At 35.8% G+C, this 23,140-nt stretch overlaps 1 protein-coding gene and 1 pseudogene across 2 annotated transcripts; one reads left to right on the forward strand and one right to left on the reverse strand.

Moving 5' to 3' along the window:
* Window positions 1-551: 551 nt before the first annotated feature.
* On the reverse strand, window positions 552-23,092 carry ECD (ecdysoneless cell cycle regulator). Of its 2 annotated transcripts, none has more exons than XM_088792058.1 (14): window positions 22,703-23,092; window positions 21,456-21,673; window positions 17,951-18,068; window positions 15,746-15,833; window positions 15,452-15,630; window positions 14,392-14,584; window positions 13,709-13,837; window positions 11,910-12,038; window positions 10,726-10,811; window positions 5,697-5,803; window positions 5,389-5,566; window positions 4,078-4,145; window positions 2,266-2,480; window positions 552-842 (listed from the first exon to the last, which is right to left on the reverse strand). In XM_088792058.1, exons 2-14 carry the CDS (start codon window positions 21,658-21,660, stop codon window positions 612-614), a joined length of 1,926 nt encoding a protein of 641 aa, XP_088648184.1. In that variant the 5' UTR covers window positions 21,661-21,673; window positions 22,703-23,092; the 3' UTR covers window positions 552-611. The 2 variants fall into 2 exon arrangements, with proteins under 2 accessions (XP_088648184.1, XP_019601425.2); XM_019745866.3 differs by having other exon boundaries at window positions 22,899-23,083.
* LOC109454842 (selenoprotein K pseudogene) lies at window positions 18,292-19,671 on the forward strand (annotated as a pseudogene).
* Window positions 23,093-23,140: the final 48 nt, after the last annotated feature.

A 23,140-nucleotide genomic window follows, 5' to 3' on the forward strand; every position in this document is an offset into this window, starting at 1 on the left:
GGAAGAGGGCTTTGTTTTTTAGAACTCCAAGGATATTTGAAAGCTGAGGCAAAAGAGGACATGATTGGGGTGCTGAAAATGGCAGATAAATAAAAAAAACCTTTGGTACAGGGCTTACCTTGCTGGAGAATATTTATGTAGCAATGAGTTATGAAGGTGCTAAGGATAAAAAGAACCCACTGGGTCCATGAAGTAGAATAGTAAAAACAGATAAAACATTAAAACAAATGTATTTGTCACTAGAGTGAGCCTGGCTCAAGGCCATTCCTGGTACCGGGAATAAAACAGCAACTCATTCATTCCTTATTTTTGACTACCTTCCTTTTCTCTACCCCATGTTTAATCCTCAGTAAAAAACACTTAATATTCTAAATATAGAGTGTATAAATCTCATCTTGGGAGCTTGATCCTCTCTCTTCTTTGTGTGCACTCCTGGGAGATCACAAAGACTTTTGCAGAAAGGGCAACATTTGGGGCTCACAGAGGAAAAGTCTCTGTGAAACTTGGAACAAAGAAACTTTACTAAATGAGTACTCTAAACTAGAAAGGAGCACAATCAGACTCAATATTTATTTGAAAAGAAAAAAAAAAAGAGAGGCTAGGTTTGCTGGCTAATCTTTCCCTGGCTTACTTGTGGGCCTGTGCTCCGCGTCGTCAGGCAGCCACACACCCATGCTCTGTAAAAGGTTGGAGGCAGGTCCTGCCAGGCCAGCTTGGCAACTATATGATTCCAATATATTTGAAACCAGGTTCAGGTCTACATCCACGGGTGTCATAACAGATCCTCCTGCACCGGAATCTTCCTCATCTGAATTGCTTTTGGTAGTCTGGGATAGAGGTTCCTTATTCATGGAGGAAAAAAGAAAATCATGGGATGATACCGTTAAGTTAGATGGTAGTTAACAATAAAAAGCTAACTTAAGCAACAATGTAAAATTGAATTCCAAATTAAAAAGGAAATATCTTATCCTTGTTGATAGAAAGTAAAAATAAAGTCTAGTAAACTATATAATTTAACACACAGTAAAATTTGGTTCCCAAGATTAGAACACACTTCTTCCTAGGAAAAGTTTCTACAAATTGAGTGGATTTCTTCCCTATTTTGAAATAGCCCAATGGAGATAACCAGGGTTAAGGGGGTACACTTACAGATTGCCTAAAAGTTTTTAAAGAAATAAACATAAAGATGAACATAACAAAAAAGAATCAATTTTTTTCTAAATGAAAGAAGCTAGGTTCCCCTTGCCCCCACCCCAAAGAAAAATCTTAAAGTAAAAACCTGAAGCTTTTTGAGGTCGAACCACAAAGACTCTGAATTGTTAACTTGAGCCTCTGAGTTTAGTGGTTTGGGAAGGATTTGAAAGGCTGCCGCCTGATATATAGACCTTTGTATCTTTGCTACTCTAAGTGTGGTCCATGGACCAGCAGCTTGTGCATCTTTTAGGAGCTTGTTAGAGATGGAAAAATCTCAGGCCACACCCCTGAATCTCTATTTTAAGGTCTTTATTTGGCTCATATTCACATTAAAAGTTAAGAAACACTGCTTTAGATAAATCTAATGTATGGTTTCTATTAGGTTTTGGTAATACTGGAAATGACTATAGTTTTAAATGTGGTTTAGGTGATGAAAGCAAGGGAGTAACATTAATTAAGGGCCCATTATTGGTTTCACTGTTATCCCATTTGGTTCTCATGTTAATTCTATGACATGAGGATTATTAGTTAATGGATACATTCACAGTGGACAGCTGAGATGGATTTCAAACCCTAACCCATGAGACTCTAGGGTCCATTCTCTTTCCGTAATTTCTCTATCCAGAATTAGACAGTGCTGGTATAAAAAGTGGGATTAAAAACATGAGTGGAAGATGAATTCTAAATTTGGCCCTAAATTAGGGAAACACACAAAACAAACACTATTAGCACTTGAAAGTTATTTGGATATTTAAGATCCTTTTTAAAAAATCGACTTAAGCTGTTAGTAGTAGTATACAACCATATACGAATTTCAACACATCACATGCCTTTTTATTTTAAATCCTGATGGATAACATAGAGCAAGCAATATAATTAAGGCTTATGTTTAGCAAAATAAAGTTAATAATCCTTCATCTTATCAGAATCAGGAAAAATCAGCATTCTTATGTATTTCAAATCAAATTCATTACAAAAACATTTATCATAAATCACGAAAAAAAGATAAAATATGGTTTTAGCTATCCTTCATTATAGACTCAGAAAGGGAAAGAGGTTAAACACACATACCATTTGCTTCTGGGTGGTGAAACTTTTGCCAATGCTGGTATGTGCCAGTTCCTGGTCCATCTGGGCCATATATGACTTGAGATCATCAAGAGTTCCTTTTACAGATGCTTCTCCCCCGTGTTCCTGGGTTTCAAGATCCACGTTATCATCACTATCTAAACTTTCAAAGTCTTCTTCATCCAGGTCGTCGGAGTCCGATTCTTGAGGCCCTGGCCCTACAGCCCAACACAGAAAAAGCCACTTGGTAAATTTTTTTGAGTGATTAAACTTCTCAAAAGAATTCGAATTATTATCTGCAGGAAAGGACCGATATACATAAGGAAACTACTTCACAAAAATCACTTCCAGAAAATGGTACTGCTGGAAGATATTTGCAGAAACGTACACAGATTGAACTGAAAGATTCCTCCTTTATTCTATTAACTGTGAATTAAAAGTTTGTACTTAAAAAAATAAAAAAATCTACATAATACATGAATACATTTTGATGTAAACATTCAAGCCACATGGAATTACTGTCTCACATTTCACTTTCTTCCCAGAGGTAAGCACCTTCGAACAGTATGGTGGGTACCCAGACCTTTATCTATGCAGTTCTGTACATATATATAAACATACAGTTGATTTTTCTTTTTTACAGATACACATATTGAACTATGGTTGCTTTTCACTTATTTATATGTCTTGGAGGTCCTTCTCTGCCAAAACATATAGATTCTTTATTAAGACATTCTTAATTATTTCATAATATAGGTGTACAGTTGACCCCTGAACAATGCAGAGGTTGGGATGCAACCCCTGTGTAGTCAAAAACCCACGTATAGCTTTTGACTCCCCCAAAACTTTACTAATAGCCCACTGTTGACCAGAAGCCTACCAATAATATAGTTGATTAACACATATTTGGTATGTTCTATGTACTATATACTATATTCTTACACTAAAGTAAGCTGGAGAAAATGACATGTTATTAACAAAATTACACAAAAGAGAACATACATTTACAGTATTTATTGAAAAACATCCACATATAAGTGGACCCACACAGTTCAAACCCATGTAAGGGTCAATTGTACAATGATGTATTTAACCATTTCCTTTTTGGTAGACATTTAGAATATTCCAATTTTTCACTACTACAAAGCTGCAATCACTATCTTAGCATACATATCTTTTTCAAAGATTCCTGGAAGTGACATTGCTAAGTCAAAGGTTATAAACATTCTAGAGTACCAAACTGCCCTGTGAAAAGATGATTTACACTTCTCACCTCCAATTTGAACAGTGCTCATTTCTCCGACCCTTGAGAAAACTGGTTATTATCAATCTTTTAAGTCTTTGCCAATATGATGGGCAAAAAAGTAACTTTTTACTTTTATTGTGTATTTACTTGCTTATAGTTAACTATTTTCAAATATTTATTGACTATATTTCTTCTTCAAGGCACTGCCTGTTTATATCCTTGGTTGACTTTTTCAACTGGGCTAGCTGTCTTTTTATTATTAGCATGTAAGTCTAAACAAGAAAAAACAATGTAATATGGGAGCCAAGGTAAACCCTGTCTAAACACACAGCATTCACTCATTCAACAAATATTTAATGAACAGCTACTACGTCAAATACTGAGCTAACCATCCTCTGCAAAATCATTCAATAGGGCAATAATTCATGGTTGAAAGTAACTCAAAATCATGAAGAGAAAGCAAATATTTTGTCTTCCAAGAGATCCAATGCTCCAATGCTCCAATGCTCTAGCAACAACCATACTACTTATAGTTTCAAAATGAAAATAAACATCACACTATAACTTACCTAAAATCTTATCAAAATAATTAAGAAAAGAATCTGCATCAAAAGTGATTGGAGCCTCAGAAGGTTCTCTGCAAGATTAAAGGAAAAAGACAGTTTACCCCAAACACAGCTCTTTGAAACTTTTCCTAAAGTGGTGCCACTGTGAGGACCACCACCAGAAATAGAATCTCAAATGAGGTGCAGCAAGCAGAGTTACAGTTTATATTTTAAAAATCCTTATAACTACTGGTCTTGCAGGGTAACAGAAATGGGAGGAAGACTGATAAAATAAAAGTAACAATTATACTTTGTTTATGCACATTTAACTTATGCTGATTTAGAGCTCGACCCACCCTCCACCTCCCACAAGATATATCTAATATTAGCAAAAGGAGTTATTTATCCAAGTTAATTTAAATATAGTCTATCTCTTTAAGAATCAAATCTTTAAAAATTAAGACCAAACCGTCCCTTATCTGTTTTCTTAAAGAGAGAATATTGAACATAAATTTTAATTTTCTCATGAGCTCAAAAGCATCAACAATAAAGATATATTTGTTGTGCAAGTAACAATTCCATCTACTCTTTTCCTCATTACTTGCCAAATGTAACTTTCCCCTTCTTCTGTTATTATTTCTTCCTCTGATGAGCCCTTTTATCCCACTCTTTTGAGTTTGAAGCTTCCAATTTGCTTGCGGGTGGGAGATCAGAAGTCTGAGCTTGCAGAGAGCTAGATGTTAAGAGCCCACAAGGTACTGAGTAAAAGTCTAAAGAGTAAATAATGCCTGACCAATGTGCTATATGCCTGAAGCTGAAGTAGAATAATATTGAATGTCAACTATAACTAAATATGTAGGTATGTATAGTCACGGGATGTGGAGTACAACATAGGGAAGATAGTCGATGGTATTGTAACAGCTGTATAAGATGTCAGAGGGGTAGTAGGGTGGGGGGTGCGTTATCACTTTATGAGGGGTTTAAATGTAATTATGCTGCTTTGTACACCTGAAACTAATTAAAAGAATGGAAAAAAATAAAAATAAAGAGTAAATAAAGTACATAGTTGCCCTGCATAGCTCTGGGATGGTGGCATTGAGATCTGCTGAGTGGTCTCTCTAGCTTACTTCAATGATAGCGAAGGATAAGGTGACCAGAAATCTGCCACCAGATAAGTAAGTTATCATGGTAATAGGCACCAAAAGAGGGAAACAAAGCAGTACAAATAAAGCAGTATGAATCATTAACTAAAAAAAAGTGTGGAACTGGCAGTGATCAATGACTTCAACATCTGGGTTATAACTATTTAAATATTTATACTTTAACACAAATTACCGAGGCAGCTCTGCTCCTTTGTGGGTTGAGACTTTGGATATGAAAGCTTTCATGCTCTTTGAGACTTGAGTTAAGTCATAGCTCTCCTCCTTGGAAACAGACTCTGGTTCTTTTTTGCCAGCAGCTTCCTCCAGTAGCTGGTCCAGCTGATCTGGTGAGAGATCTAACCACTGGTCATCTAAAAGAGAAAGCATGATACTGCCATACTACATTCACACGACAGGCATCTTACGAAAGGACCCTGTGAGACTTAATGGAATGTTTTCATTTTTTCTAACCCTTCTGCTCTATCCTGGTCCATTACTTACCATCTTCTGGGGGAAGATCAGCTTCTTCCTTCTTAAGCATTTCAATATCAAATGGTATTGTCTGTAATAAGGTTAAGATTTCTTCACCTGGGCTCATAGTAAGAGAGCTATGAAAAAAGACATAAGTATTTTTTTATAAGAGTGCTCAGAATAATAATCACAAAAATATAGTATTTTGAAGTCAAAAAGAATTATCTAATTTGTTTGTAAACATTTGTTTTAGGATACAGATCCCTTTCCTCAAATAAAATTTTACCAGGAACTGTAAAATTTAAGAGTTCAAAGAAAAACTGCTGGGGCCGGCCCGGTGGCTCAGGTGGTTAGAGCTCCATGCTCCTAACTCCGAAGGCTGCTGGTTCGATTCCCACATGGGCCAGTGGGCTCTCAACCACAAAGTTGCCGGTTCAACACCTCGAGTCCCGCAAGGGATGGTGGGCTCCGCCCCCTGCAACTAAGATTGAACACGGCACCTTGAGCTGAGCTGCCGCTAAGCTCCCAGATGGTTCAGTTGGTTGGAGCGTGTCCTCCTGAACGGCACCCTCCACAACTAAGACTGAAAGGACAACAACTTGACTTGGAAAAAAGTCCTGGAAGTAGACACTGTTCCCCAACAAAGTCCTGTTCCCCTTCCCCAATAAAATCTTTAAAAAAAGAAAAAAGGAAGAAAAACTGCTTTGCACAGCAAAGGAAACCACCAACAAAATGAAAAGGCAACCTATTGGATGGGAGAAAATATTTGCAAACCACGTATCTGACAAGGGGTTATACACAATATATAAAGAACTCATGTAACTCAAAGGCAAAAAAAATCTGATTAAAAAACAGACAGAGGACCTGAACAGACATTTTCCCAAAGATACAAATGGTCAATAGGTATATGAAAAGATGCCCAACATCATTAATCATCACAGAAATGCCAATCAAAACAACAATGAGGTATCACCTCACATCTGTTAGAATGGCTATTATCAAAAAGACAAGAAATCACAAGTGTTGGTGAGGATGTGGAGAAAAGGGAACCCGTGTGCACTGTTGATGGGAATGTAAATTGATGCAGCCACTATGGAAAACAGTATGGCGGTTCCTCAAAAATTAAAAATGGAGTTACCATATTGATCCAGTAACCCACTTCTGGGTATGTATCCAAAGGAAATGAAAATAGGATATTGAAGAGATATCTGCCCTCCCATGTTCACTGCAGCATTATTCACAATAGCTAAGATATAAAAACAACTTTAAGTGTCCATAAACAGATAAATGAAGAAAGAAGATGTGGCATATATACTCATTAGAATATTATTTAGCAAGAAAGCAGCAAATCCTGCCGTTTGCGACAACATGGATGGAACCTGAGGGTGTTATGCTAAGTAAAATATGCCAGACAAAGAAAGACAAATACTGTATGGTATCACTTATATGTGGAATCTGAAAAAAAAAAAGTCAAACTCATAGAAACAGAGCAGAAAAGTGACTGCCAGGGACTAGTGGGTGAGGGAAATAGGGAGAGGTTGGTAACAGCATAGAAACTTTCTGCTATAAGATGAATAGTCTGAGGTTCTAATGTAAACCATGGTGATATAGTTGTTAACACTGTATTACGTAATTGAAATTTGCTAAGATAGTAGAACTTAAATGTTCTCAACACAACAAAAATATAAATATGAGGTGATGGACATGTTAATTAACTAGATAGTAGGAATCCTTTCACAATGTATACATATAGCAAACCACCACAATGTACACTTTAAATATCTTACAATTTTGTCAGTTATATCTCAGTAAAGTGGAAAAAAAAAAAGAAAAACTGCTTTTATTGAAATGGAGGCTGGTGGCTCAGAGACCTACCCTTTGGCACTGCAGCAGGCTCCATGGAACACTGTCATGAAGCTACTGGTCTAATATAATTCTTTCGATCTGTACGTATCTTACACAGAAGAAAAGAAAATCCAGAGGAAAGTATGAACAAAAATTAATCTGTTAGATTAATTTATATTAAATTATATGCTAAGCTAGCACTTGAAATACATTTTCTTATTTAGTCCTCTAATTACTATTATGAGGACGTATATTATTTATATGTAATAATCCTGTTTTAAAGATGAGAAAACCAGTACCCAGTAAAGTTCTACAATTTTTGTAAGGTCATTTAGTTAGACTGAGCAAAGGCTTGAGATCAATTCTTCTGATACTATTTTGTGCTCTTCCTATTATAAACTGATGAGGAAATATACAGAGATCATTTATATGATGAGTGAGTTATTTTATGATGGTGATGTGACTTGTTATATAAATTGATGAAACTCTGTCTGAACTAGTTAGAAAGGAGCAAATCAAGTCATATAATGAGCTTGCATTCATGTAATAAACATTTGCATACCTTGCGAAATCATGTAGGTGATAAAAAAAAATTGTCCCTACTCCATATTAGTAGGAGAGAGAAATTAGTAGGAAGGAAGAAAGAAATATACAAATAATCATAATAAATTACAAATTATAAAGTTGTATAGGAATACCAAATACTACAGCGAGTCATAGGAAAAGGTAATTACATTCATTGGGGGCAGAGTAGTTGAGAGACAGAGAGAGAGAGAGAGAGAATATGGAAGAGCAGATTAGGCCTTAAAGAACACGGAGGATTCTGACAGGTAAGGCAGGGTAGAGAAACTTCAGGCAGGAGGAAATGAGCAGTTGCATAGAGGTAGGGAAGTGAGGAACATGTTCAGAGAGAGAATGGCGTTCAGTTTGGCTGAAGCGTGGAAGCTGAGGCTGAACAGAGGACTGGGATGAGAGCACCGTGAGCCTAAGAGGGCTGAGAAGTTTGGGTTCCATGAAACAAGCAGTGGGTGACCACTGATGACTGCTTTGCTATTTTTAATTTTTGTTTTAAGAGATTTAAATAATATAGAGAAGTTCTAAAGCTAATACAACAAAACCATATACTTACCACCCAGAATAATATTGTTATATATACTTCTCATCAAAATATATGATTACATTTATACTTTGAACATAAAAAATTAAACTAGTAACATGTGCATGTACTTTAAAAAATATATTCTAGATAAAGCTAATGTTTCCTGTGATGATCAGAACTAGCAGTTCCAATCCATTCTCCTGCTGCCCAGAGGTGACTGCTCTCACAAGTATCATTCTGGGCATGTGCGTGCATGTATGTGTGTGCGTGTGTGCGTGCATGCGTGTGTGTGTGTTTCTATGTTGTATTTGCAGTTTGTTTTCTTTACCTGGAATGTTATTCCCCCAAATACCTGATACCTGTACACCTCATTCCCTCACTTCATTCAGGTCTCTTCTCACTGGAACTACTATTATCATGTATGTTTTCCTTCTTACATCTTTCTGTATTTGCTATAATGAATGAATATGTTAACTGTATAACAAACTTTATTATTTAAAAAGAACTACCTAACCACCAATCTATCTAACTTTTGGGAGAAGACCTAACTCTCCTACATATGACTCAAATTTCTTAATTTCTCTTCAACCCAAGACTGTAAGGTAACAGTTCTCAACAGGAGTGGCCTCCTAGATGCAGAGAGGAATCATCCCGGGGAGATTCCCCTAATCTGAGGGCTATCTCCCTTACTCTCCTGACTCCATTTCCCAAGTTTTCTTAAATGATACCCTAAAAAGGCATCCTCTTTTCCATCAATTACTGACATAACACTGATGGTAATGGAACAAAGCTGCCCCTACATACTTGGGGAAGAGTAAAGACTGCTCTAAAGTCATTACCACCTCACAGACAACTGATCTCTCAGCATCAACTTGGCTTCACAGTCTTCAAAGAACGTTCTATTACACAAATACGTGGTGTTTAAAGTGTTGACAGTGTGGTTCAAAACTAGATCAGTTTGACTAAAAAAAAAAAAAAAAATAGAGCCCACAACAAAACAAAAACCACAAACACACAACTTGGGACCTTTTTAACCATAACATATACAAAGCTATTTCTTTCATTTTATCTTTAAGTATCTCAAATTCAATTTTGCAAACATAAATTATAATTTTTTTCCACTATTCGAATTCTGACTTTTGATTCCTCCATGCAATAGACTTCTTGCTTGAGCTGTATTTTCCTTGTGCCACACTGACAAGGAAGTGTCCTCAGCGGACAAAGATAAAGCGGACCTCACCAAATGCGATTTTCTTCTTTCAAGGGTACTATTCCCTCCAATTTTTGCCTGATTTTTGTTGTCTTCAAATTATTATTTTTTATATTCTGCCCAGGGTTTGTGATTGAAATCAGCAGGGGATAGTCCAATATGTTACTTCAATACTACCAGAACTAAAACTCTACTAAATTTTAAAGGGGTACCATTTCCTTCCAACCCTGTGTTTGTTTCTTTCCTTCCCTAGGAAATGTGTGGTAGGTTAGAATGAGATTTGATTTGGAAGCTGAATGTCTGCTTCATCCTGTGCTTCAGAACCACTTAAAATAGCTAAACACAGCCTAGAACTCCTATAGGAATTAAGCGCTTGGCTCAATACCAGGATTGCCTGAGTTTGAATCCTAGGTCTGTCATTTATTTGCTGTGAGACCTTTGGCAGATTACTTACTCTCTCTTGGCCTCAGCTTCTCAGCTGTAAATAGGGAACAATAACAATTGTACTTATTTCACAGGGCTGTCATGGGGGACTAAACAAGTTTAAAGTGGCCTCTGCTTTCTAAGTACTCAATAAATGTTAGCCATTATACAGTGGTGGTGGTGGTGGTGCTGGTGGTACTGGTGGTACTGGTGGTACTGGTGGTGCTGGTGGTGCTGGTGGTGCTGGTGATAGTGCTGCTGCTGCTGATGTGCCGATGATGATGATGATAGATGCCAGTGCCAAAGATCTTCTGTCACAACACCTCTCCCCCAACCCCAACCCTGTCAGTAATCGTGACCCTTGCCATTAACTGTTTAAACATGTAAACTCCAACTTCTGCAACTATCCTTAAGAGTAAGTAACTCCTTAACTTCTGGCCAGTTACCACTCCGCTGCCATGATTAAGTAGTGCTAAACTCACCTTTCCGGCTGGTTTACCGAGAGTTGGAAGTAGTTCTTTGCCATTTCTACTCTTTCCTGGTACTGTGCAGAACCTTCTATGAGTCCCTAAAAAATAAATAATGGCCTATCAGAGCATTATTTACATGCTGTTATTAAAATAACATGCTCACCAGCAATTTTCAGGGAGGTGGTGTATGGTATACAATATATTGTTCAGGAATCATGAGGCCTGAGTCCTAGTACCAGTTTTGTCATTAATATATCTGTTTGGGCCTCCATTTCTTCAAATAAGAGGACTAGGTTAGATGTAATGATTCCTAATCCTTTTCACCGTTAAGGGCCTCTTTTCAATTTGGAAGATTTTCTATTATTTAATTAGTTATTAAGAAACAATTGATTAACCAGTATTAATTTATAAAACAAAGTACAAATAGAGCCAAAAAATAGCATAATCCCACCTTAACTATGATTTGTTTTTCACATGCATATTTATAGTGGCATTCATACTTAATATTTTACACTCTTTGAAAAATATACTACATAAATACTTTTCCATATTGCTACACACAGTCTTTATAATCCTCATATCCTTACAGACTTTTCTACTTCTTGGATGTTTCCTTAAAATAGATTATTGAAAGTAAAGGTTCTGAGTTTGACTCTTTCTATAGCTCTTGGGACACACTACTATGTCACTTTCCAGGTGAGGTTCTACCAGTTTACAATGTTATCAGCAATGAATAGAAGTATTAATTTCACCATACTCTCAACAGCACTGAATAACGTTCACATCCTTTTTTACATGCATGAGAAACAGTCTTTATTATTGTGTTCATATGCATATCTTTACTACTTGTGACAGTGAATATTTTAAGGGAAATTTACTAGCGATCATTCTGTAGTATTTTAAATACCCGTCTTTGCTAATTTTGCTATTTGGAGTCTTCACATTTGCTTTATAGATTTGTGAAAGTTGTTCACCTGACACAAATAATAACTTTTATCATTTTATAAAAACGTTATGTCTTTCTAACACTGGAAACAGTTCATAGACACCTCCTCATCACCACTCAGCTAGAACAGTTCCTTTAAATTCTAGCTCCTATAATTATGTTACATGTTAAAAATGGACCATAGGACTTTAAATCATTGGCTTGATTATCCCTGGATAGTACAATTTTAAAAATGCATTGCAAGTCCTACCTTAAAGTAATCATTCTTTTTTAGACTTTCAAGGAAGCCAGCCCAGAGTGGTGAGGTAGTCACAGCGGATTTTTTGGAGTCAGAAAAATGTGGGCTACATTTGGAGCATAGAATCTCAAATCCGTGAGCCTAGAGGGAATAGATAAAAGTTTTATTATTAGGTTACTTTCTTTCCATTTAGTCACACTCAAGAATTAGGTGACTGGACACATGGGCATGTGGACATTTATAACACTTTGAATTTTATAAAAAATATGACTTTATTTCTAAGCTTCTTAATCTCTGTAGATCACTAAAAATTATAAAGAGAAAGCAAATAATACAAAACAAGGATTCTTGTTCTCTTCAGAGAGATTTATTTTCTCGCTGATTATAAAACCAGAAATTTAAACTTATTTCTTATTTACTTAAAAAAGGCTTGTAGAAGGTTTCTTGTCTGTCTAACAGAAATTATAAATTAATTGAGGGTGGTCTCAGACATATTAAAGGGAGAGAATCACTTCATTTTAAGAGTCCTTTGATTAAAAAATATAATAAATGCACGTGGCAAAATAATTCCAACAGGAAGCTTCCCTGATCACTCCAGAGGAAATGACTTTTACTGATTTCTTCCATATCCCTTTAGAAGTAATCTGTGCACTCAAGCAGATATGTGTGTGTCTGTATAGTCTCTTACTCCATACCTTTTATTACTAAATGGCAACATACATAGTTCTGAACCTTGCTTTTTCACTTAGTCATATGCTTTGAAGATCATTTCATATGAGCACACATAAATTTAACTATCTCATTTCATAAACAGACCATAATTTAACTATTTCCCTACTATTTATTAGACATTTAGGTAGTTTTCAGTCTTTTGCTACTACAAACACTGCTGTCATGAGTATTGTCATATATCTTTGTGCACATGTAAACTACATGGAGGATAAATTTCTGAAAGTGAAGATGCTGACCAGAAGGGTCTGGCATTTTAAATGCTGAAGAATATTGACAAATTTTGTTCTAAGAGATTGAATAAATTATATTCCTATCAATAATGTTTGTGAGTACTATCTCTTTCTCTACATATTTTCACCAAGCCAGTATATATTAACATACTTTTTAATACTTGCCTATCAAATAGTAAAAATACTATTTTGTAGCTTTAAATCACATTTGTTTTATTATATGAGCAAAGGGCAACATATTGCATATGTTTAGATTAAAAATCAGTTGTATTTCCTGTTCTATGAACTATCTTTTCATGGTTTCTGAACATTTTTTTATTAATGGATTAGTATTTTTTTCATATTAACTTGTAGAAACTCTATATATTAGAGAAAGTAGCTCTTTGCTACTTAAATTGAAAATAACAATACTTTCTCCATGTTTATGTTCTTTAGACTGTATTTATGGGGTTTTTCTTTCCCACACAAAAATGTTTAATTTTTACATAATCAGACTTATCAATCTTTTCTTTTAGAGCTTCTGGTTTCAAGTCATGCTTAAAAGGCCTCTTTCATGCTCAATTATCAAAAGTTGTTCCGTGTTTTCTTTCAAATTTTATGGTTTCAATTTTTTTTTATTTAAATATTTGTTCCAACTGGAATTTATTTTGGTTTAGGTGTGAAGGAATTAATTTTAATATTTAAATGGCTTCACATTGTTCTGTCATTTATCCTTCTTATTTGAAATGTCATATTTTACTATTTTCACATAAATAGGGTATATTTCTAGACTTTCTATGCCATGCCATTATTCTGTTAAAAGTCCTTTTATATAAAGGAAGAAAATAAAATTTCCTGGTTCAACATTACCAACTTCATGCCCAATTCATGGGCTCGGTATTGGGGATGAGATGGAGCAGGCAGCTTGTATCCACTCCGCCGGTCTGGCATAAACTTTTGTTGCATCAACTGTGCATATAGACATTTAGTGAAGGTGACCTGGACATTGGGACACAAAAGAAATGAGTCTTTTCCCGAAATTAAAAATTTGAATATCACTTCATAGTCAATAACAATAACTTCATTTGAGCTTCACATTCATATGAAATGTAAAGAAGATCCAACCTATTCACTGCCTGCATTTCTTAGTCACGGCTTTATTGCAATATAACTCATATGCCATAAAATTTACCTTCACAGTCTACTTTTTAGTTATCACTAATGGAATTCTTATCATTAGTTACATAAATGACAATTTTTATGGGTAGAACATAAAAAATAATTCTTATTTCTCTGAAAGAAATGAAATGTTAGGAAGGAAATTATTCAAATAAGGAAAATATGGTCAGAAATAGCTAGAAAACATTGAGATATAAAATAGGGAGTCAGGTCTCTTGAAATCATCCTCTACTGGATGGGAGAAAAAAGGGGAAAAAAATGTATTAACTTACTGTGAGGAAACAGAATATTTCCAATTTTTTTTCTAATGAACAATTAAAATAACGTTCAACTCTTCAGTCAGAGAAATTAAATGACCAAGGGGGATATCTTACCGACGTCATTATTCGTGTCTCAGGCAAGAATGTCTTAAAAATACGACAGGCACGCAGGTCAATGGGGTCCCTTAGGTAAAATGCCTGGACTCCTGCAGCCACCAGTCTGGGCTGCTGCTTTAGCACTGCTGCAATGCCAGCTGGAAGGAAGCAGTGTGCTCGATGAAGGGAGGCTTGAATTTTGTCTGGGTATCTGTGACAGATAGCATAATTACTTTTATTTTATGATACGATATGTAAAAAAATTTAGAATGCTTATACCATTTACTTCCCCCTTAATAGCTATCTTGTCTTGGTTCATCAAGAGATGTAGAGAATGACAACAGTGGTGAAGATAAAGATACTGTATATACTAAAGACTACAGGAAAGAATAGAGGAAAAGAAAAAGTGGGAACAAATGGAAAATTTTAAAAAGGGTTAACATGGTTCAATAAAAACACAACAAAAACTCTATTATACTTTGGAAGAAGTTTATTCTTCTAAACTCGGATAAATCAGAGTTTATTCTTCTAAAAAAAGTGCTACAAAGTATACTGAAACAAAGCTAAAAGAGATTTTTAATATTATTAAGAACTGAATGGTGCTAAACATTTAACAGGTACTCAAATTTGAATGGGTGAACCAATATGTTATTAGGCTAAGGCCTTCTCTTCTGAATAGAGGCTAAAGTACTTCACATAGTCCAAAGAATCCCATAAGTAGCACCAGAACCACAGGAAAAAAAAACCTGAGCATTGTGCTGCTGCCTTAAGTTTTCATTTCTAAACGTCTCAAAATTTTTATCTATATATATAGATGATATTCTGCCACAATATCTAAGGTAAATAAATGCAAAAATATTGGGACTGGATTATAATACTTTTAAATGAGAATTATAAGACATACATTTTCTTGATTTTAAAATATATAAGTATTATTTGTTAGTCAATTTCATGAAGGATGAATACAGAATGAAAATTAGCATTAACCTAGGTGAAAGAAATTCTACATTCAATGAAAGATTTGAGCTGCACTAAAGCAAAAGGTTCCTCAACTAGCAATGAAAGGTGTTTTTTTTACCCTCTGATGCGCCTATTCACAGCAGCTCGGATAGATTCTGAAGCCAAAACCTTTTCAGGGTGTGTTGAGATTATATTCAATGCTTGTGGGATTGTTGGGGGTGTGGTGGGTAACCAGGATACTGCTCCAGGTTTCCTTGGTGCAGGAATAATGCACAACTCCCCATGGCAGAAAAACACCTGGAAAATGATACACTTTACTTTTCATACTAGGCACTGACGTATTCTAGGTACTATGAAAAATGCTGCAATGTGATTTCATCTCAGTAAATTTTCGAAACTTGGGAATACTTACTCTATTGGTACTATTATCAGGATCCAACCATTTAGGGAGAAAGTCAGCAGCTTCTATTAACAAAAATTCACCATCATTGTCTTCAATCCTAATGAAAAATAAATTCTAATTTTGCATTCTGCTGATAATCAAAACATGTTGTTTGCAATATACATTTTCATTCATCTTAGTAAATATCTGAGTATGTACCATGTATAGATTGCTATAATAAAGCAAATGTTTAAGATACCATTAAGTACGGAAGAAGACAGTAAGACTGTATGGAGGAGGTGAAGAGAAAATAAGCACACAAATAAATAAGAGTAGGCAAAAACATGAAAAAAATACAAAGTACTATAGGATTTCAAAAGAAAAAAAACAATCACATACAGCCAAGATTAAGAAAGCCTTTGGGGAGGAGGTGTTATTTGGGCTTTGAAAGATAATTTTGTTTTGCATCATGTTTTTTAAATTTAAATTTCTGAATAGATAATAAAGTCAAATGGCTAAAACTTAAAAAAAAAAAGATACATAAAAAGTTACACAATGAAAAATCTTCCTACTTTTGTAGCTATATGCCCAACTCCTACCCCTCCACCACTGTTATTTCTTATTTACCCTTCTAGAGTTTGCTTATGCATAATCTGGCTAATAGGAATATAAATTCTTATTTTCTCCTCTTGTCACACAAAAGGGAATATATTATATACACTGTTCTAGGTTTTTTCACTTTTAATGGAGAGAGATGTAGGGAGAAAAGGAGAGACGTTCTTGGGAGAGGGAACAACATAAGCAAAGCTATGGAGAGGGCAACTGAAGCTGGATATTTGGAACGACAACTAGTAAAGAACAAGATTAGAGAATCGCAGTTACATCATTTTGTGAAGAGCTTTAAATGTTGATAGAATCAATGAGAAGGAGCTCAGTTTCAAAGACAAAAACAATAAAAGGTTTTAGAGTATGGTAGTAAAAGGGTGAGGGCTCTACCTTAGGAAGATTAATGCAGAGACATAGAGGAACAACTTCTTCCTTCTTCTAAACTTTTTTTTTAAACTTCCAAGACAGTAGATGTCTATTATTTAAAGAGCTTTTACAGGCCTGGTGTGTCGGCATGCACCATCACTATATAAACATCAAAATCTGCATACAAAAGGTATTGCCCTCTCCTTATTATACTTGTAAAGACAGAAACTGATATTTTTGCATTTGTTCATTTAAAATTCTATCATTTATTAAGAAAATATTGCTAATTATTTTAGGTATGGTAACACTAGTGTTTAAAATAAAGAGTTCTTACTGCTTAGATTTACATCCTGAAGTATTTAAAGATCAAATGGCATAGTACTGGAGATTTGCTTTAAAATAATCTTGCAGTGTAATGGGGAAGTAAGGGGAGGGTACACGAGTAGATAAATAAGAATGACCATGAGTTGATAATTGTTGAAGCTGGGTGATGGGTTCACGTGGATTAATTATCTCTACTTTTATGTGTGTTTGAATTTCTATATATTAATAAGTTTTCAAAGCTGTTGTTGTTTTTCTTTTTGCTCTTCTGAGAAAGAGGTTGGGTGGGTAGAAAAAGATGAGAATTCGGGGGCTGACTGGGAAGGAAAACTAGGGCATGTGCAAATGGGTGGAATGCCCTCTGCTGGCAAAATTTGGTAATTACAAAGAACTATCAGTTCACATTTTAAAAACGGAATTAGAATTTATTTTCCTCCTATACAATTGTTCACTGATTTCTCTTTAAATTTTTCTGTATACGACTTATCAAAAAATATAGATATGGCCTAGTAGAGGAAAATATGGTTAAAAAAATCTGTGTAATATGTAATATGTATGTATATGTATATATATGTATGTATTTTTAAATCCACAAGAAATTTGATGATGGATTCTAAGAAGTCAGAGCAGTACACCCTTTGTATTGTTTGGATTTTGTTTACCATATGTATTTGTTCTTTCATAATGAGAGTTACAAGAAAGAAAACCTAAAACAAGCAGGGTTTTGAAATTTTTTAGAAGTTGAACTCTCCAATGATACTTTCATTTTTCCTCAAGAAAGTCACAAGAGAAAAGGAAGAAAACACAGAAGTCATTTTAAAAATCTATGTCCCAGATTTGTGCAATTTCTACTAGACTACAGAAAAAAATTACTAAATGGATAAAAATGTTATCCTTTTCAGGAACAGAATTCCTTTAGAATTATTAAAATAATTATAATACCTTGCTACCAATTCTGGAAATTCCTTTGTAATTTGCTTTACTATATAAACAATAAACCATTCATCCTCAATGTTATCCCCAAACTTTGTCATGCCAAACAGATGAGCAGGAACACCTCCTAGAAACAAGAGAAAAGCAATCATATAAACAAATAAATTTGTCACTACAAATAAAAATACAAGTTAATCATTCAATTAAACACACATTCACTGATTATGCTCTAGTTTCTATCCTGGGAGCTGGGGTTGCAATCCTGAACAAGATACAAGAAGCCTAATCTTGAGTAGCTGAGGAGCTAGACAGAAGGAGATAGACAAACAACTAAGTCATCTCAAAACAAGATGATGAACAGAGGTATGCACTGAGGACTATGGAAACACGAAGGGTATGGTATATATTCCTCTGGAAGATTGACCAGTAGTATGCTTTCCACAAAGAGAATAGTATGTGCAACGGCACAGAGGTATGACAGACAATTGAGTGTTCTGGGAATATGAGGAAGTAAGATTAGATGGAGTAGAATTTTCAAACACATGCATTATCCAAAAATATGTAGAAATTAAACAACATACTCTTACACAGCCAATGATCAAAGAACTCACAAGGGAAATTACAAAATATCTTGAGACAAATAAAAACAAAAATGCAATATACCAAAATGTATGGGATGCAATGAAGCAGTGGTAAGAGTTTATAGTAACGAAAGATCTCAAATCAACAACCTAACTTTACACCTTAAGGAACTAGAAAAAGAATAAACGAAATTCAAAGCTAGCAGAAGGAAGGAAACAATAAAGACTAGAGCAAAGATAAAAGAAATAGAGAACAGAGAAAAAGAACAAAATCAACTAAACTGAGTTGGTTTGTTGAAAAGGTCACTGAAATTGACAAAACATTAGTTAGATTAAGAAAAAAGAGCAAAAACTCAAATAAAATCAGAAATGAAAGACAACACTGTGAACAACTGTATACCAATAAATTGGATAACCTAGAAGAAATGGATAAATTCCTCAAAACATACGACCTATCAAGACTGGATCGAAAGGAAATAGAAAATCTGAACAGACCTATAACAAGTAAGGAAATTGAATCACTAATCAAAGTTTCCCAACAACAACAAAAAAGCCCAGGACTAGATAACTTCACTGGAGATTCTACCAACCATTTAAAGAATTAACATCAATATTCCTCAAACTCTTACAAAAAATTGAAGAGGAGGAAACACTCCCAAACTCATTTTATGAGGTCAGTACTGCCCTAATACTAAAGCCAGACAAAGTCAATACAAGAAAACCAGGACCAATATCCCTGATGAGAAATCCTCAACAAAATACTTGCAAACTGAAGTTCCAGAGGCGGGAATAAGATGCAAGACGGTTTACATCGCAAATGGACAAGTTTTGGACAGCTGGCGTTAATCCCCAGGGAGATTATCTTTGATCATAGATTTCTTCTGGAATAGCTGAGTTCGTGGTGAAAAAGAGAAAAGGCTACAGACACTCATCTGACTGCAGATACGATGATGGAAGAGGGTCCCCAGGAAGCCCCTCCCCTCCCCCGGAAGAATGAGTCCAATTAATCATCTGCATGGTCCTAATCCTCCTCCGATGGCTGGTGATGAGGAAGGTAAATGTGCTGTAAGAAGCAGACAACTGGACATGCACATTCAGAGCAGAAGGAAGCCATCAAGCAGAGGAGGGCTGCCCAGGCTGGACAAGTAGATGAATGTGTACGTCTAAACAAGGATTGCTCTGTGTCTCCACACACGAATGAGGTCGTGCGGGGAATTCCTTCACAGGGATCTATCTGGCATGCCTCACAGGCAGTTCTATAAATGCACACGTCTGTCTCATTCTCTTTCTGTATAGTTTATGAAAGTAGTAATATAGTTTTAATAAGTAAATATTTTTAGGTTACAAAACTGACTTCTCATCTTTATATAATTAAACAAAGGCAAAAACTCTGAATTTGAAGAAAAATAAAAGTCTGGGTATTTAGTAAAAAAACAAACAAACAAACAAACAAACAACCAGCAAACTGAATTCAGTAACACAGTAAAAGGACTGTACACCATGACCATGTGGGATTTATTCCTAAAATGAAAGGACAGTTCGATTATGAAAATCAATCAATGCAATATACCAACACTAACAGAATGAAGGTCAAACAGTGCATTGTAAAGTGTCTCAAGGGCTGCTGTGGCAAGAAAAAAGGAAGAAGAGCCCAACCACCTCTTCTTTTCCCCACCCCAGATCTCCCAAGTTTCTTAAACTAGAGAAACTCCAATTAGAGTATCTATTTCTATTTATCTTATATATTAAACTTCAATTTGAACTTCATCCGGAAGCAATGGAGACCTGTTCAAGTATGTTAGGCAAAGGAGTGCCATGATCAAATTTGTGTTTCTCAAAGATAAATTTAATAGTGTGAGCAAATGGATTCTCTAGAACCAGAAAGGTTAGGTGGCTGTTATAATCTTCCAGGTGAAGAGCTAAAGAGAGGGCCTAGACTGCAGCCAAACACATGTAGAGAATGAGTCACATTTTAGAAGAAAATCACACTAGGATTTAATGCCTGACCGAACATGGTGAAGTGAAGAGTTGAGTATACTTTTCAATTACTAGCTAGTTTGGATATAACTAGGTAGATGGCGATGCTATTAAGCAAGATTAGAAAACACTGGGTAAAAATTATTTTCCAGAAAAAAGAGAAGTTGTTTTTGGATGTGCTGCACTAATGTGACAGTGCTCTTACCAATAAATATCACATGTATTTTATTGAACAGGAGTTCAATAAAATTATAGCAGGGAAGACATGTGGCAACTGTTAGCCAGAAGGTAACAGATAAGCACTAGATTGAAAGCCAGACTAATGGTATCATAAGATGCCTCATGATGAAACAAGACCTCACATAAGACTCTACATGAGTGGAGCCTTGGTCACCAAGCCACGTTTATTTCTTTAGTAAAGCTAAAGAAATTATAGGACAAAATGCCGTATTTGGCCAGAGGTCAGATCTCAACAACCAACAACACAGAGAAGACAGTGAAGGAACCTCAAAATGCTTCTGAGCAGCAAATAATGGTCATAAAGCCCAGTTACTTCTTGTTATAAGCCAGGCAGAGCCACTCTTAGATCCCGACCAAAACAACTTTGTAAAAAAAGGCAGCCTACTAAACACATCATCAATAGAGAGGAATGCAGAGTAATAGCTAAAGATACATTATAGCACAGAAAAGTTCAAAAGAATAGCCACGAGTTTAATAATGTTGTATATGTTAGCTCCTAAGGTAATGACTATTAGAAAGTTTTCATCAATAGGAATAAAAAATAAAATTTAAGGGCTTAACTGAATATAAGGAAGCATCACTAATCTGAAAAGCATCACTAATCTGAAAATCTCCTGATAACACTGAATAAACTATGGGCTATTATACATCACTGTTGTCAGAATGACATTAAAGGCCACACAGATCAAATCAAAATAAGTAAAAGTCTTCCTAACCTTTTCCAGGTTTGTATTTGAGATTGAAAGGCTGATTCTGCCAGATATAAGGAAACAGCATAGGTGCAAACTGGGTCATTATTCTCTCAATATACTTTTGAAGAATCTGTTTGTGTTTTTCTGGGTCCCTTGGTTCATCTGGTATCAGGAACAGGCGGTACTCCACAGTGTCTTCCACTGTAGCGAGCTTCATATTTTCCTCCATTCTTCTTTGAAAACTACATTTAAAGTTTCAACAATATAAACCACACAGTACAATGAAGAAGTAATATCCCATTCCCTGAACTATTCTAGGTGATTCCATTAACAGTTTTCCAAAATTCAGTTATCCACATATCATCATCATGATTTTTGCCTTGACCACGTACCAACTATGGTAATTTATTAAAGTTCTTTTAATAACATTTTTGTACTTAAAATTGCTCTTTATACTTAAAATTACATTGAATTTTTAATATAATACAACGAATGGAAATCTAGTATCACATTCCCAAATTAACTAATAATTATGTAAGAAAAAATAAAAAATTGCCTTTGTAGATGCAGTGGTATGTGTAACACACTTTGAGAACACTGCACTAACATATTCTATTTAGTCCCAGTTCTGCCGCTAATTAGTTGTGTCATTTGGGCACTTCGCTTTCTCTTTCTGGGGCTTTTTCTTTAATTGTAGAATTAGAGTGTTATTCTACCATCTCTAGAATCCTTCCCCGGTTTTAATGTTTATTATTTAAATACTCTTAAGAGCAATCTCCCTTACTCTGCAGAATTTCAATCTCTCCCTTTTATAAACATTATAAGGCATAGGGGAATTCAAAACTATGAAACATTCATGTCCTGTCATCTCATCCCAAAACAATTAGCCCATGGCTCTTGATCCTCCAGCTCTGTCCTAAATTTGCCCCTTTTTCAGGTCTCGGGGAGGGGGGCACAGCTCTGAAATACTAAGAAGTGGTAGATATCTCTTTATTTTCTAAGGGTTTCCCTTACAAACAAAAGTACTACAGTAGTTTATTATCGCTGCCAGGTGATGCTTGATAAAGAAAGGCATGGCACTAGATGGTCCACTCTAAGGCAGTGATTCGATTGTCTCGGCTTTCTAACGGACTAGTAAGACAAAGTCGAGAGGAACCTGCCATCCAGACAGCCATTCACCGCAGGCTGTCCAAATCATTATCTGGCCTTTCAACCCAGAGGGACAGACGAGAATTCTACCCACTCACCCACCCCCATAATACCAAGCACACCTTATTGTGAAGAATTTAGTGTTAGAACTGAAAGGAAGTCTGAGGTCAGTCAGGCTAACTCTTCACTGTACAAATGAGAAAATCGGGGGCACTCAGAGACGCGCCCTAGCCCCCGAGGCCTGACTTGGAGTCTGGTGCTCTTCACTCACACAGGCTCTCTCCTTCCCTCTGACAAAATGAAGCCAATTCCGCTTACGGTTCTAGGGCCTCTCCAACGCTTCTCTGCAGCAGCACCTCTCCTCAGTCGCTCCTCCCACCACGTGCGGTAGTCGGGAGCTGCTTTAGCAGCCGCCAAAGCCTTTCCCAAACTCGGTCCAGTCGCCTGTCTGGAACCTGAAGCTCTTGAGAAAAAGTCGGAACCTGCTCAGCGCCGGAACCCCCGGCGTCGTCACTGCTGCGCGTCGGCGGGATCATTTGGCTGGTGCCTGGATGCCTTCG

Source organism: Rhinolophus sinicus, chromosome 15 (genome assembly GCF_057876585.1).
Source record: "Rhinolophus sinicus isolate RSI-liver-muscle chromosome 15, RSI-T2T, whole genome shotgun sequence".
NCBI lineage: Eukaryota > Metazoa > Chordata > Mammalia > Chiroptera > Rhinolophidae > Rhinolophus > Rhinolophus sinicus.